At 41.1% G+C, this 14768-nt stretch overlaps 2 protein-coding genes across 2 annotated transcripts; both read left to right on the forward strand.

Annotated features, from left to right (window-relative positions):
- Window positions 1-427: 427 nt before the first annotated feature.
- Window positions 428-3822, forward strand: mnx2b (motor neuron and pancreas homeobox 2b). Its single transcript, XM_068575969.1, has 3 exons — window positions 428-845; window positions 2240-2400; window positions 3418-3822. The coding sequence occupies exons 1-3, from the start codon at window positions 431-433 to the stop codon at window positions 3820-3822; spliced, it is 981 nt and encodes a 326-aa protein (XP_068432070.1). The 5' UTR covers window positions 428-430.
- Window positions 3823-8332: 4510 nt separating this feature from the next.
- atic (5-aminoimidazole-4-carboxamide ribonucleotide formyltransferase/IMP cyclohydrolase) lies at window positions 8333-14059 on the forward strand. The gene is made up of 14 exons (XM_068573831.1): window positions 8333-8472; window positions 8679-8805; window positions 8882-9025; window positions 10215-10303; window positions 10430-10581; window positions 11437-11593; window positions 11955-12080; window positions 12167-12360; window positions 12455-12544; window positions 12637-12762; window positions 12873-12965; window positions 13044-13226; window positions 13367-13522; window positions 13717-14059. The coding sequence occupies exons 1-14, from the start codon at window positions 8454-8456 to the stop codon at window positions 13834-13836; spliced, it is 1776 nt and encodes a 591-aa protein (XP_068429932.1). The 5' UTR covers window positions 8333-8453; the 3' UTR covers window positions 13837-14059.
- Window positions 14060-14768: the final 709 nt, after the last annotated feature.

A 14768-nucleotide genomic window follows, 5' to 3' on the forward strand; every position in this document is an offset into this window, starting at 1 on the left:
TCCAGCCAATCCCAGCTCACAGCGCCCTGCAGGGGAAGGACGGCTGATGGAGGGAGACACATGCCTCTTTGTGAAGTTAGTGGTAAACACCAGGACGGACGTACAGTAGCCTGTATGTTGCAGAGTGACTTAATATGCAGGGACAGTTCAAGAAAACCGATGGAGGAAAGCGCATGCACATGTCAGTCATTTAGTCTGTCGAAAGGGTTTTTTCAGCCGTTAACATACACATTGAGCATGTATTAATGCTCATTTGTGAATAGCATAACTTGTGTTGTTCCGTCCAGCCTGAACTTTCATGAAACGATAAGGAGAACATATGAGTTTGTGAGTGGAAGAGGCTCCGCTGTCTGCGCGCTGACGCACGGCACAGGTGCACACCCGACAGGCTGTGACAAGTGTGTTTTTTTTGTTGTTGAGTGAAGCCGTCATGGAAAAATCCAAAAACTTCAGAATTGACGCCCTGCTCGCTGATGAAACAAACCGAGTGAGCCGAGATCTCTCCCCCGGTCTGAGCAGCGACAGCCCCGCAGGCAGCCCGGTCTCCTGCCGCCGCGCGGACACCCCGTCTCCACGGGCCGCGCAGTTCCAAGGATTAATCCACAAACCGGGTGTGCTAAATCTACCTCATCCAGGACTTGCTTCAATTCCCGGCATGTATCATGCACCCATGTACCCGTTATCCGCGTTGGGTGGCCAGCACCCCGCGTTCGCATACACCGGCTTCACACAGCTAACACAGAGCTACCCGGAGCACCTGAAGGCGGCTGCGATGGCGGGCTCTCTGCCCCTGGAGCACTGGTTCCGCGCCGGGCTCATGATGCCACGACTGCCAGATTACACCAGTAAGTATGTCCGATGTTTTCTTTTGATACGTTAGGCCTATCCTGGAGATATGAAATACAGTTGTAGATACAAAAAGTAAGAATAGATGGTGAAATTAGAATTTCAAACAGTTGTTTTATTTAAATTCTCCTAACACAAACCCACAGTTGTGTCACTCATTAACCGTGTGCGGTTATCGGATTTTACAGCTTCTAATCAGATGGTTTGACCTCGGAAGAACCGCTCAGGTGTTGTAAACTCATTGAACACAAACACTTACAGTCAAAGGAAACAGAGTTGATTTTTGACTAAACTATTTATGCTCTGTTGAGATTATTCATATCAATAGTAAGCTAGCATGCATGTATATATGCAATTATTAAAGATAACAGGCGTAATTAATTCTGTAAATATGCGTTAATTGCTCGTTCTTAGTTGTTGCTTCTTTATTGTGAGTTTGTTATCTTATTTCCGTTTTAAGAATACTCAAATCAGTAATCAAAATATAAAACTTAAATCTGCGTCCTACGTGTCCTTATGTGGCAGAGTTACTGACAAAAAAATATAATTTCGATGCTGTCTGAGACACAAACCGGCAGTTTAAGCTTTTCTATGTTTTTATTCAAAGAGAAAAAGCTTTCTGTCCTGAATTCATTTCACAGTATACTTTTACTTTGCAATCTATTTTTGTTTTTCGTACTTTTTATATTATTATTATTATTATTATTATTATTATTCAAGATTGGTGGTGATTTTCACATATTCTGTGGTGGACATCGTCCTGAACATACTCTGTTGTCAGCGAGTGTGTGCGTGCGTGTGTGTGTGTGTGTGTGTGTGTGTGTGTGTGTGTGTGTGTGTGTGTGTGTGTGTGTGTCATATTTTAATTTTGGCCCATTTATTTCTCTATAAACGCCAACACGATGAAAATTGTCTTTGTGTGACGAAGAAACTATAAACAAACACCTAAAACGCTCTGTAGTTCATCAATAAAATCCCAAAAGCCTTCATTGAATTTTCATTAAGTTAATGGCATGCCTGTGTTTTTATGGCCCCTGCGCCCGCTTCTGCCGTGTCCCCCCGTCAACAATAAACTGGAGTAAAGCTATTATGGTTAATGATGGCAAGAGAGAGCGGGCATATGTGGGCCTGTTCCTACGCCACACAATTGTATTGAACTTCCTATGTCCTTGGTATTAAATAAATAAGACTGCTGGCAGTTATTGGCAAACTGTTTAATTGAAAGGGAAGATATTTCACAATCAATTTGACTTGAATTATCAAAATAAAAATGTTCAGACATTGTGTGTAAAAAAAATTAAAAAAGCCCATGAATCTGTGATATCAAATAAGTTAAAATTAATAACAAAATTAAACTGGAACTGATTACTAACCTGGTCCCTTCGTCCTCCAGCGGGCCCTCAGGCTGGTCTGTTGGGGAAGTGCCGGAGGCCTCGCACCGCCTTCACCAGTCAGCAGCTGCTGGAGCTGGAGAACCAGTTCAAGCTCAACAAATACCTTTCCAGACCCAAACGCTTTGAAGTGGCCACCTCTCTCATGCTGACTGAAACTCAGGTAGGAAGAGATGCGCGTCCACTTCACGAGCCAAAGGGTTCATTTCAATGTTCAAAAGATGAATTAAAGAATAGGAGTTGAGGCCCAATCAATCCCTTTAAATACTCAAAGGGATCGGTCACTGAATGAATTACACAATGTTCTTGTTCAGCAGGATCACTGGATTTTAACAGACTTATATGAGAAGGTGATGACCCTTGTGCATAAGACTTTTGATTCATTTTGTGTTTATATTTTACTTTTTTTTTAACCAGGATGATTGATTTAGTAATTAATAAATCTCTATTCAGCCGGGCCCTGCACGGCCGTGATGTGCAGCAATAATAGAAAAATCTGAGTTCAACAGTTATTTGATTACAAAACGGCAAATAACATTTCCGTGTAAAACATTTTTGTATCATAAAAAAGAAAAAACATGAGCTGTCTGAAAACATTAAGTGTAACCATTCTTTTAGTAGCAGCCTTTAGTGTGAACTGTTGAAATACATTCACTCTTAAACAGTTGTTCAAATTGTGCCATGACATGCTGTAATGTCAAGTTATGTTCTAATTCAATAAATAGTTTATTTGAAGTATGACAACACATTATGACACATTACTGGACGTTATTCATTTTTGTATCATTTTTAGCAATATTGTAATGTCGAAACTGAGTTAATTTCTCTACAAACTGAACGACGACTTTAATGCTTTAGGTTTTTAAAGTAAGATTCAAATTGTGGTTTGTGTTTCTATTTTCATTAAATATTCCTTTATACTTATGGTAGCATTGATGAATTATATGGTTAAAATATATTCGATCAACAACATTCAAGTACGTTGTTTGAAGATAGTGTGTGAAAAGAGCAAAGATAAAGAGTGATGTGTTTTTATAAAATGATGGACAATAATTTGAGTTCTATTTGATGTTCTGCAGAAGAAATTGTAATTTGTTCCAAAGTATCAGAGGGAAAATACAAAATAATATTTAGGACCATCTTGTGAACACATGTCCTTTGCCCTGATGTCTCTCGGCAGGTCAAGATCTGGTTCCAGAATCGGAGGATGAAGTGGAAACGCAGCCGAAAGGCGAAGGAGCAGGCCTCCGCCTCTGAGACCAAGCAACGCAGCGGAGGAAAAACAGCCAAAGACAAAACAAAGGAGAGCCGACAGGCTGCGAATCCAGACGACAGAGGGATAGATCTCGATCTGGAGGATGGAGAAGAGGAGGAAGAGGAGGAGGAGGAGGTGGATGAGGATGATGAGGATGATGAGGAGGAGGCCCAGCATGGTTTCCCTGTTGGGGTGACACGAGCCACGGACTTCTTGCAGAGCAGCACCGATGTTGGCTACAGCCCCCACAGCCCTTTCTCTGACGAGGAGCTGGAGGGGGTGCAAGGAGGAGGAGGAGGAGGAGACAGGAAGATCGGCGCAGGACTGTGAACAGAAACTCAGGGATTTGATTTCCTGAGAATTACAGACACATTGCACTGGGACACGTCTGTGTTTGAGGTCATGGACAATTCCAAGACAAATGCCACAAATATACTTTATAAACCATCTGTGAATAAAATCTTCTCTACTGTACATTTCGTAGCATGCCAAGAAAAATAATAAACAAAGGTTCTCATTTCCTCCCAAACATGTTGCTGTTTCGATGCCACTGACCTTCTGGTTACCTTGTCTTTGTTCCATCTGCTGACAGCTGGCGCTCCACCCCGTGAACACACATGGCTGAAGGATGTACAGTGCGTTCAGCCTCCACTGCATCATGAAGACAAAAAAACAATGTGTACAGCTGTGTGATGTTGTAACCGAAGAAACAACACAAGCTCAAAAACATTTATTTTTTTTGGCTGGAAAACACGTCGCCAAACATCTCACATATTACTTTTGTGCATTTAATGTGTCCATATTGGTGGGATTCTTTTGTTCTTGATGGTGTTCATGAATTAGTTCTTGTCACTTCTATGTAAATAAACTTAATTTATTTAAATGATTGCAAAGATGAATCACACATGTATTTATCTGAGACTTGTTTGTGGTGTTACTGTGAAATGCAAAAAAATAGAGCAAAATAAAAAAAATAAAAGAACTGAAAAGTGTCTGCATTGTTGATCCATGTTCCTGAGTCTTCATCAATAATGCCAACATGCTGGTGTTTTGCACGTGCACCCTGTTCACCATCTTAGATGGGCATCTGTCATCTCAAGTCATCTTGCAGATAGTTGGTGATGAAACAGAGACATTTGTGTCTGATGGAGCTAAATGAAAAGTCAGAGGACAACCGCAGTCATTGGGATTCATCCTCTGGGGAACATAAATGTTGAATGTCATGGTAATCCATCCAATGGATGTTGAGGTATTTCAATCTGGACAGAAGTGGAGACAAAGTACTGACTTGATCATAAGAAAGGAATAACACAAAGGTCAACAACCCGGATATAAGAGAGTAGAACAACTCCTTGTGTTCACGTCGGCTTCAACTTCTTCATTTTTCCTTCACAGCCTCTGATACAGCAAAGCAAAGGCAATTCTCAGTTTATACTTTAAATTTATTACCAAAGCTCTCAGATATTAATTACTCTGTGGGGTTTACTGATAGCCAAATAATTAAGCTGATGAAGTGGAAGTAAAGCCATCAAAAGCCTGATGGTGATGTCACACGGGCCCATTTTAATTTCCAAGTGCAACAGCATGATGAGTGTGTGTAACTGTAACTGCGACGGGGCGTTTTAATGGCTGCCCATGTAAGGGTTGTGATTAAAGAGCAGATTGGAGGACATGCAGCATGGTGTCATTTGGCCCCTTCTCAGACCACATGTCACATGTTTATATAGTGATTAAATGCATTCTTAACTGGCTGGACACACACTCACACCCCTCTGTAATGAGTGGGAGTGCATTTAAACACTCTTTTAGTGGAGGATAGCACATGTTTTCTGCTGAAAAACCATAAGAAAGTGTTAAGAGTCTCAGTGCTATCATGTCGAGACTTTATTAGATGCCGTCCACTTAAACGATTAAAAGTCTCTTTTCATGGTTTTCTATCAATGCAGTCATCAGATTAAGGTTTCTTGATCAGCTCCTTATTGCATTTATTTGATAGTTTGGTTCATGCATTAATTAAGTAAACGGAAAGACCTTATCTAAAATTTAAGCAAATACATAATTTAAATATAACATGCTATTAACTTTCAATGCAACATCCCCATTAAAGACTGTCTGTATTTCACTAATGTTTTTATTTGTATTTGCATTTATGTCCATCTTTATCAAGCAATCAATATTATATAGTCTATGAGTGGTAATATGGAGTCTTTATTATTAGAGAATCATATTCTGTTTGAACTATTGCCAAATGTTTTTGGTTTATTAAATGTTTCATAGATATCTGTTACCAAACAGAGTGCGACCGCATATCTAATTTTTATATTTTGATAGCTGGGAATTTGGCTGACATTTGTGAGACATAAGGATCGACTATTTATAATAGTGGACCAAAAATTGCCCTCAGCCACATGTTATTGATATCTATTGCAGCTTGTGCAAATCAAACATGCCATCCATTTTAGAATGTTGTGTAATTATATACTCTCACAATTTATGACCCGGTTGAAATACTATAGAGACAAGCGCAGCGAACAAAATAAAGCAAGAACATCTTCTTAAAATCTAAACTTGCAGTGATTTTAGTGACAGTCTAGCTTTAACCAACCTGGTTGAGGCTGGATGCAGCAGCATCACACATCCTGTCCAATCCACCATTAAGGCTTCCAGTTAACTCAAAGGACTTCAAAGGAGTTGTCGTTGAACTTTTTCAGACTTGATATAATGGGGGTGAGTAGAATACATAACAAGCTTGGAGGCCGAACCTCAATCAAACTGCAGCTTTTAATTTGGCTGATGAAAACTCATGCGAATCAATAGGAGCTCATTTAGTTGTGTGACTTGTCAGCTGGTGACAAATGGCATTTGGCCTGTTTTATGATACAGGCCTCTCAGAACAAAAAATCACAGCTAATTGATAAAGCAGCGCAGCAATATATATGGAGGTCATTGATTCCGTTTTTCTTCTAATTTAATCTGAATACACCAGTCATGTTGATTAAAAATCCCCTGCGTAAATTACAGTCACTGCTGATAATGCTGTCAGTTTTCCTCAACAGCCAGCCCGACTAAAATGCTGACGGCCCGACTGCATCTTTTTTTTTTTTTTTAACCAATAACCATAGTGAAGCCAGTGTCTTTCTATAAAAATGTTTCACTGTCTATTGAATCACTCAGCTCGCCCCTGAGACGTCACCGAGGCCCCCCAAGCATCGAGCAGTTACCAGAAACTCTCATTTTCATAGTTAAACAAATAAAGTGGCCTTCTGTGTGTGTGTGTGTGTGTGTGTGTGTTTGTGTGTGTGTGTGTGTGTGTGTGTGTGTGTGTGTGTGTGTGTGTGTGTGTGTGTGTGTGTGCGTGCGTGTGTGTGCTTTTGTTAGATTATAAATCAGGGTGCCCTTAACATATTTACACCCCATTGAATCAATCATCAAAATGTCGGACTCATTACGTAAATATGAACAGATTGTCCGATCTTTTAACGCAATCACACGTATTGGTGCAGGTTTCCCTGGGCCTGTCCTGTCACTTAACTAATGGGCGAGTAAAGGAGTGAGTGACGGGGCCCAATAAATCCACATCTGTCCGACTTAAAACGCTGTTCCAAAGCAGGAAAAAGGCACCGTTTTTTACCAATAAAGTTTATTGAAAAGGCGATGTGCGTATTTATGAGCGTCATTTATTGCTGCAGGAAACGGCGGTTACAGGTGTTTTACCAATAATGGTGGACGCATTGATGATGTTAGTGGCCTTTCTTGGTGTCAATGTAACCTTCAAATCTGCGGTTGAGCAAAGAGATCTTACCAGAAAAAAACTTTATATAGTCTGCGTCATTTAAATGTTTGAACTTATCTTGAGCATTTTTTTTTCATTATAATAAACAAGCGCACCAAAGATAAACTTATATAAGTATTTAAGTAATTAAAATCTCATGTCTTAGCCTCCCTCCAATAATGCTCCTTAAATTTGTATGAAACAAATTAAATGACAATCTCAACATACGCATGCAGGCTAAAATAAGATCATAACATGAATAGAAAAAAATAAATAAGTAACCCTTTATCAAACATGGTTTAGACACAGCTCACATGTGTCTCAGTCTAATTGACATTAACGTTTAGGTGATGTGGATAAATAATGTTGAAATATAAATCTGAAATATCTAATTGTTGCAGTATGAATTTAGCCCATGTGCGCCCTCTTGTGACAGAAAATAATACACTTCGCCTGACTCAAATATTTAGCAGAGATATTAAATTGTGAAAGTAATACTTCAACAAAGTCAATATTTGGTCTAATGTTTCATAAACAGCTTTCTAAAAATATTTAATAGATGATCATACACATATTTTGTTGATGGACTAACAAGTAATATAGCTGCTGTAAAAGGTACAGACCACACTTAATACTATATGAATAGTGTACTATTATATTAGTATTTGAGTTTTTTTTTTATTATACCTATGATGTCAATTTTAATTGTTTAACTCGGAATTCAAACACATTCAACTCCAGCATAAAAATATATACATTTAATTAAAGTCTCAATTCAACTCAATTGTTCATTTTTACAGTCATAATGTATTTGAAGATTAACCATACATACATTGCAGATACCTTCATATAATCATGAAACGACTTGCATAAAATGTATTAATATAAATATTAGTACTACTATTGTTGTTTTTGCAGCACTTCCTGAATGTTGTTCTATGGTTTGTTTGTTTGAGGATGAAAATGCGTATTTTCTACGCCGCGTGGTTCTTTTGGGTGCGCTTGTGTGTCAGAGGGGCGGGGCTGACCTCGACAGGGCGGGTCTTTTTCTACTTTTGAAGCACATGATGAAGCAATGAAACGCTGGTGAGATTTGCCTCCTGCACTTTCTTCCTCCGCGTGTTGCAGGTTGCACTGAGCAAAGGCTGAAAAGAAGACTCGCTCCGCGCGCAGACTGCAGACCGTCAGCATGGCCTCCTCGGAGCTCGGTAAGAGTTTCTCTTCAAGTTCACTTCCTTTGCGCGTCGTCTAATAACAAGTTCTGCTCTGCTACATGACAATGCTAGCTTGCTGGCTATGTTTAGCCAACGTGGTCGGCTTTAACCTCGTTTTAACACGGCCTGACTTCCGACTTGTGAAACGCGGAGATGCATGGCGGTGTTTGGCTCAGTGTCCTTCTTGTCTGTCCTTGCAGCACTCTTGAGTGTGTCGGACAAAAGTGGACTGGTGGCCTTTGCCAAGAGGCTGGTGGATGTCGGGCTGTCTCTGGTCGCCTCGGGGGGCACAGCCAAAGCCCTGCGGGATGCGGGGCTGGCTGTCAGGTGAGCCTTTTGTAAATGGAGCTTCAATCTCCAAAATATAGCCCAAATGTAATCCGTCGGTGTCTCTGTGTGTTAGGGATGTGTCGGAGCTGACGGGACATCCGGAGATGCTGGGAGGCCGAGTGAAGACCCTGCACCCCGCTGTCCATGGAGGAATCCTGGCCAGGAAAACCCCCAGTGACGCCGCAGACATGGAGAAGCTGGGCTACAGTCTCGTCCGGTAAGAGGAGCACTGGCTAAGAAGTGTTAAGACATTTAAACACACAGTATATGTAAATATAAAAAAAACGGCCTCATCGTTGTGATGACATGGTGGATATTGATATACGATAGAAGGGCAAAAAGGTTGAATAATTCCCCCTCTCCTCCCAAAAAATGCTAGTTGAATCAAAGAGCATGCATGACCTGTGGCCGATCACAAGCTAATGGGGTTAGAGGGCAGACTGCTGTCGTCCATTAGAAAGCAAGTGTAATTGATTAGCAGCTGGTTCATTGGTAAGCTGCTGCTTCTGCTACAAGCTTGTCCTGTGACTCTCATTTGGTTTCCAGACAAGAAGAATAATGTTATAATTAGATCAGAAATCTTGTCATTGAAGAATTGGACACCACCCTCCCTCGTCCACAAAAATCAGCTTGACGCGTGGAAATCTATATTTCCTTGTCTAACGAAGTTATTTGGGAGCATGTGATTGAAAGAGACTGAGTGGCTCGTCTGATTAGAGTGTTAAGGAGAAGCTCATACTTTGGGGCTGTTAGTTAGCTATGTAGTCCAGGAGATCCTTGACCGGTGTTGCTGTGAGACAAGAATACTACATACAATAAGTAACTGAGGCGACAATGTTGAAAATGTTACTTAAAGGCCAGAAAAGCAGGCGCACAGTCTGTTGTTGTACTGCAGTTCAAAAGGCAGCTGTGCTGAAATGATTTGTTCATCAATCAATGAGCTAATCAACAGTTGTGATAGTTGATTATCATATTGGTCATTTATTTATAAAAAATGCCCAAATTACAACATTCTCAGGTTTCAACTCATTAAATGGGAGGATGTGCTTTTCTGTTTTATTTATTTGGCTATAAATGTAATATTTAGGGGATTTGACCAAAAAGGCATTCAATGATGTCTGCTTGTGAGACATTTTGATAGCCTCATTTTTTTTTCCAGATGGAGTAGAGAAAAAAAAAAAATATAAATAATCGCAAATAGATGAATGCACACATTGTTGCCCTAGCAGCTCGTTGGTGGGGCAAAACATTCTGCAGTTTTTCCCAACTAAAAGGTAAAAAGTGGATGAAAGTAAGCGGATGAATTGAAGTCATTCTTGCATAAAGTCCTGACTTCAGTGTGGGAGGTAGACTGAGGTTTTCTGTGTATTGATCTTCATCATCGTTTTGTGTTTGCTCTTTTTAAGCGTGGTGGTGTGCAACCTCTACCCATTTGTGAAGACCGTCTCCAACCCGAATGTTCCAGTGGAAGATGCCGTGGAGCAGATCGATATCGGTGAGTTGTGCAAAGGAGATTGTGTGCTTGTAGTAAACTATCCAAAGACGATGATTTCACATTGCATTAAAAGAAACCATGATTATTAGCATGTGCTTCAATAAAAATGTTTCTCTTTCTTTACAGGTGGCGTTACTCTGTTGAGAGCAGCGGCCAAGAATCATGCTCGGGTCACCATAGTGTGTGATCCTGCTGACTATTTAGTGGTTGCCAAAGAGATGGAGAGTTCAGGAGACAAAGATACAACCCTGGAAACCCGAAGGACTCTTGCTGTCAAAGTAATGTCTTTTTTGCACTATTGATTTGCATGTATATGAACTGAATTTGTAAAAGACCAGCATATTCAGGGTGACCTTTCTGACTGACACTCAATTTACTATCACAGCAAACAAGCAAAAACTTATCCGTGAGTTTTGAACTGTAGGTCTGACTAAACAAGCTGTTTGAATATTTCACATTATGGGAAATCATGATAGGCTTATAATTTAGACGCGAAAAGGACCGGGACAGACCTGATCTACTTTGTCATAATCCTGCGCTGTACATTTTTAAAGTGGGAAGAACTGTCCGGACTTGATCCTCGAGTCTAATCTCATTTGTGGAAAAGACTGTTTGGAATAAGACGCCAATCTTACCTTTTGCTTCAATAAGGTGATAATTGCATTATAGGTTCAAAAAGATGAGGAAATTGCATGATAGCTACAAAAGATGAGGAAATGCCAATAATGTTCTGAGGCAAAAGTAGTTTAATATAATTAATATGGTTTATTATATCTCTTAGTTTAGATAATTCTACTTAAATCCCCATATTGTTTCCCTCTGTATTATTTCCCACCTGTTCATGTTGGTGGTGTTTGCTTAGAGATGAGGGCCAGTGCAAGACAAAGTCCAGAGTGGGCTTTCAATCACAAGCATTAGAAAGTGTGTTTGGGGTTACAGAGTTTAACATCAAGACTTGTCGTCTGACTGAGTTGATGGCTGTTTAAAATACATCTGTTGAAGCTCAGATGTTGCATTAAATAATTGTAAATGTATTTTAGGTTAATAACTCTGGCTTTAGTACACAATAGAAGAGCACGATGTAATATTCTGTTTGTGTCATTAGAGTGTATTTGATGTTCTTTACTCTTCAGGCCTTCACACACACAGCGTTGTATGACGAGGCCATATCAGAATACTTTCGTGGACAGTACAGCCGCGGTGTTTCCCAGCTGCCTCTGCGCTACGGCATGAACCCTCACCAAGCACCCGCCCAACTCTACACCCTGCGCCCAGCCCTACCCCTCAAAGGTAGACCCGACTTCACATCACAACAGACTGAACTAAATGTGTCTGTCGGCATTGTTTGGTGGTTAGATTTTTAAAGGAGTAGTTTGGCATTTTGGGAAATAGTCTTATGTTGCTGACTGGCAGAGAGTCGGCTGAGAAGATTAATGCCGGTTAGCTTGGCGTTTAACAAAGACTGTAAATACTGGTGGGTAAAGGCAAAAGGAAACAAGATCCAATAACCAGCACTTCTAAAGCTCACTCGTTAACGTATCTGTTTTGTAGATTCTGCAGATTACAATTCTCAAAACTAAAACTTGTGATATAACAAAAAACTATTTTACCTTTTTTATCCTGAAACATCATTACCTTTGCCCCCTCTCAGTGGTCAACGGTTCCCCCGGCTTCATCAACCTGTGTGACGCTCTGAACGCCTGGCAGCTGGTCAGAGAGTTAAAGAGCGCACTCGGCATGGCTGCTGCCGCCTCCTTCAAGCATGTCAGCCCTGCTGGTAAAACGAAGACAGACACTCAAACAGACTTTTCAGACTTTAGTGCCTTAATTGTGACGATGACTCTTCTTATGTTTCCTATGAAGGAGCTGCAGTAGGAGTTCCTCTGACTGAGGAGGAGGCCAAAGTGTGCATGGTGCATGACCTGCTGAAGGACCTCACCCCGCTGGCCACTGCCTACGCCAGGGCAAGAGGTTCAGATCGCATGTCTTCTTTTGGAGACTTTATTGCTGTGTCAGATATTTGCGACGTTCCCACTGCCAAGATTATATCGAGAGAAGTAAGACTGTCCTACAATAAAATGTATATTAAATATTATGTATGTATCTTTGCTAGTGCAATACTTCATCATGTTTCCATTTGCTTGCTCTTAGGTGTCGGATGGTATCATTGCTCCTGGGTATGATGAGGAGGCCCTCAACATCCTCTCCAAAAAGAAGGGTGGCAACTACTGTGTGCTTCAGGTGAGAGATTTTCTTAAATTGTCCTCATATTTGTAATAAAAGATGGTTAGAATTAAAGCTTTGATACATTTTCTGTTTTTTTTTTGTCCAAGATGGATCCAGACTACGAGCCAGATGAGCCTGAAGTAAGAGTATTGTTCGGCCTCTACCTCAAACAAAAGAGGAATGGAGCCCTTATCGACAAGGAATTCTTCAGCAACGTTGTCTCTGACGGATCTGTGAGTTATTGTAGTGTACTTTTTTAGCCCGGTTTGTCATTTTATAGAATTGGCACAATTATATCTAAATGACAAGTGCGCACCCTTATGACCGTTTCTATGTCCGCAAGCTCTCGGAGGAAGCTGTGCGGGACCTCGCCGTGGCCACCATTGCGGTCAAGTACACTCAGTCCAACTCTGTCTGCTATGCTAAAGATGGACAGGTAAGAGCAGGCGTAAGGAGGTGAATCTGAATGAGCTATACGTTTTTCTCAATGCATTTCCGCTTGTCTCTTTTACAGGTCGTTGGTATTGGTGCCGGTCAGCAGTCTCGTATCCACTGCACACGGCTGGCCGGTGACAAAGCGGATAACTGGTGGCTGAGACACCACCCTCGTGTCCTGAGCATGAAGTTTTGCACTGGTGTGAAGCGAGCAGAGATGGCCAACGCAATCGATCAGTACGTCAGCGGCACCATTGGAGAGGTGAGAGGGCTACCATGAACAACGGGCACATTTGCGTCTGTACGTGTGCACACAACCCACAAGTCTGCTGGTGTCTGACGTTCAATGTCATGATTGAGACATTGAGAATAAATTAAATGTTCTATATTTTGTGTTGACAGGGCCCAGACTTGGCAGTTTGGAAGTCCAAGTATGAAGAGGTACCGGAGCCTCTGTCAGAGACTGAAAAGAAGAACTGGATCAGCTCTCTGCAGGCTGTGGCCGTCAGCTCCGACGCCTTCTTCCCCTTCAGAGATAACATAGATCGTGCCAAACAGGTAAATATAACGCACCTTTCCCAAAGCTTTTCCGATAGTTATATGCACTATATTAATTGCTTGCAAATGGTCTGCAGACACCTGCCGAAATTGTATCTTTTGGAGACTTTACTGTTTCTGACGACACACTGATGAGCTTTCCAGTCGTCTTCACTAACATTTCTTCCTCCTTTTTGTTTGTTTGTTTTCTGTAGAGTGGCGTTAAGTACATCGCAGCTCCAGCGGGCTCTGCTGCTGACCAGGTTGTGATTACCGCCTGTAATGAACAGGGCATCACTCTGGTGCACACCAACCTGCGTCTCTTTCACCACTGAGCACCTCAGCACTGCTCCAGGTGTCCTATACGCTCTACTCATTTTTCTAACACTGCTGATGCTCCAAACATTCCTTCCCTCATGCTGAAGTGTAGCCACTATTTTGTAACTCATTAACAACATTCCTTACTTGAGATCCTAATATCGAAAAGCGATGCAGACAACTGTTAATGTTCAATCTAGGTCAGTCCTTTTTTCAGTGTGAAATAAACTGTAATTGACACTTCATGGTTTTGTATCTTTTTGTGTTATTCTGTACATCTTGTGAATGTGATGTCTCACAAAATGCCTGCAGGGAATTTGATCCCTTTGGCACAAAAATCCACCATGACCATGAGTCAAGAATGAATATGCTAATTATGACAATTTCACACACAAGGCTAATTGGATAAAATTATGAAGGTATTACATTTGTTAGACAAATGGGTGGAGATAATCTGCAATTTTGTTGGTTGGTGGAGGCATCAACCGGAAGGCGCAAATTCTAGTTCACAGCCAACTAGCTGGCATACTGTATGACATTGTATGTATGCCATTATTAACAAGCTTTAATAATGGGCCTTTTTTTAATCATAAGTGTCCTCCGTACATTGTAGGGTGGTCGGTCATTAGCCTTCCTCCTATGACACGCCCTGTCCTATCCTCGCAGATAGACCAGACCATGCCTGAGAACATGCGCTACAATATACAGGAAAATGAAACGTGCAACACTGCTGTCTTAACATTGCCGAGTAGTTGGCATGCCCACAGTAAGAACATGCATACTACAATAAGCAGTTGTCAAGCAGTAATTGTAGAGCTCCGATGTACAAATGGTGCATATCGCAGAGCAGCTGTTTTTTGTCTGGGGTTTTCTGAGTCTGACCTTGTCCAGATCAAGAGTACTTCGCAGCAGAGACTGTTCTTATTTCAAAACGCTCTAGTTTTCCAGT

This window comes from Clinocottus analis, unplaced genomic scaffold, assembly GCF_023055335.1.
Source record: "Clinocottus analis isolate CAN_PGR_092001 unplaced genomic scaffold, fCliAna1.0.p SCAF_1, whole genome shotgun sequence".
NCBI lineage: Eukaryota > Metazoa > Chordata > Actinopteri > Perciformes > Cottidae > Clinocottus > Clinocottus analis.

Coding starts and splice junctions, on each gene's coding strand:
- atic (XM_068573831.1), top strand. Junction 10,582..11,436: donor GAAGGACTCTTGCTGTCAAA/GTAATGTCTTTT, acceptor TTTACTCTTCAG/GCCTTCACACACACAGCGTT. Junction 13,523..13,716: donor ACATAGATCGTGCCAAACAG/GTAAATATAACG, acceptor TGTTTTCTGTAG/AGTGGCGTTAAGTACATCGC.
- mnx2b (XM_068575969.1), top strand. CDS start 431: ATGGAAAAATCCAAAAACTTCAGAATTGACGCCCTGCTCGCTGATGAA. Junction 846..2,239: donor ACGACTGCCAGATTACACCA/GTAAGTATGTCC, acceptor TTCGTCCTCCAG/CGGGCCCTCAGGCTGGTCTG. Junction 2,401..3,417: donor TCATGCTGACTGAAACTCAG/GTAGGAAGAGAT, acceptor GTCTCTCGGCAG/GTCAAGATCTGGTTCCAGAA.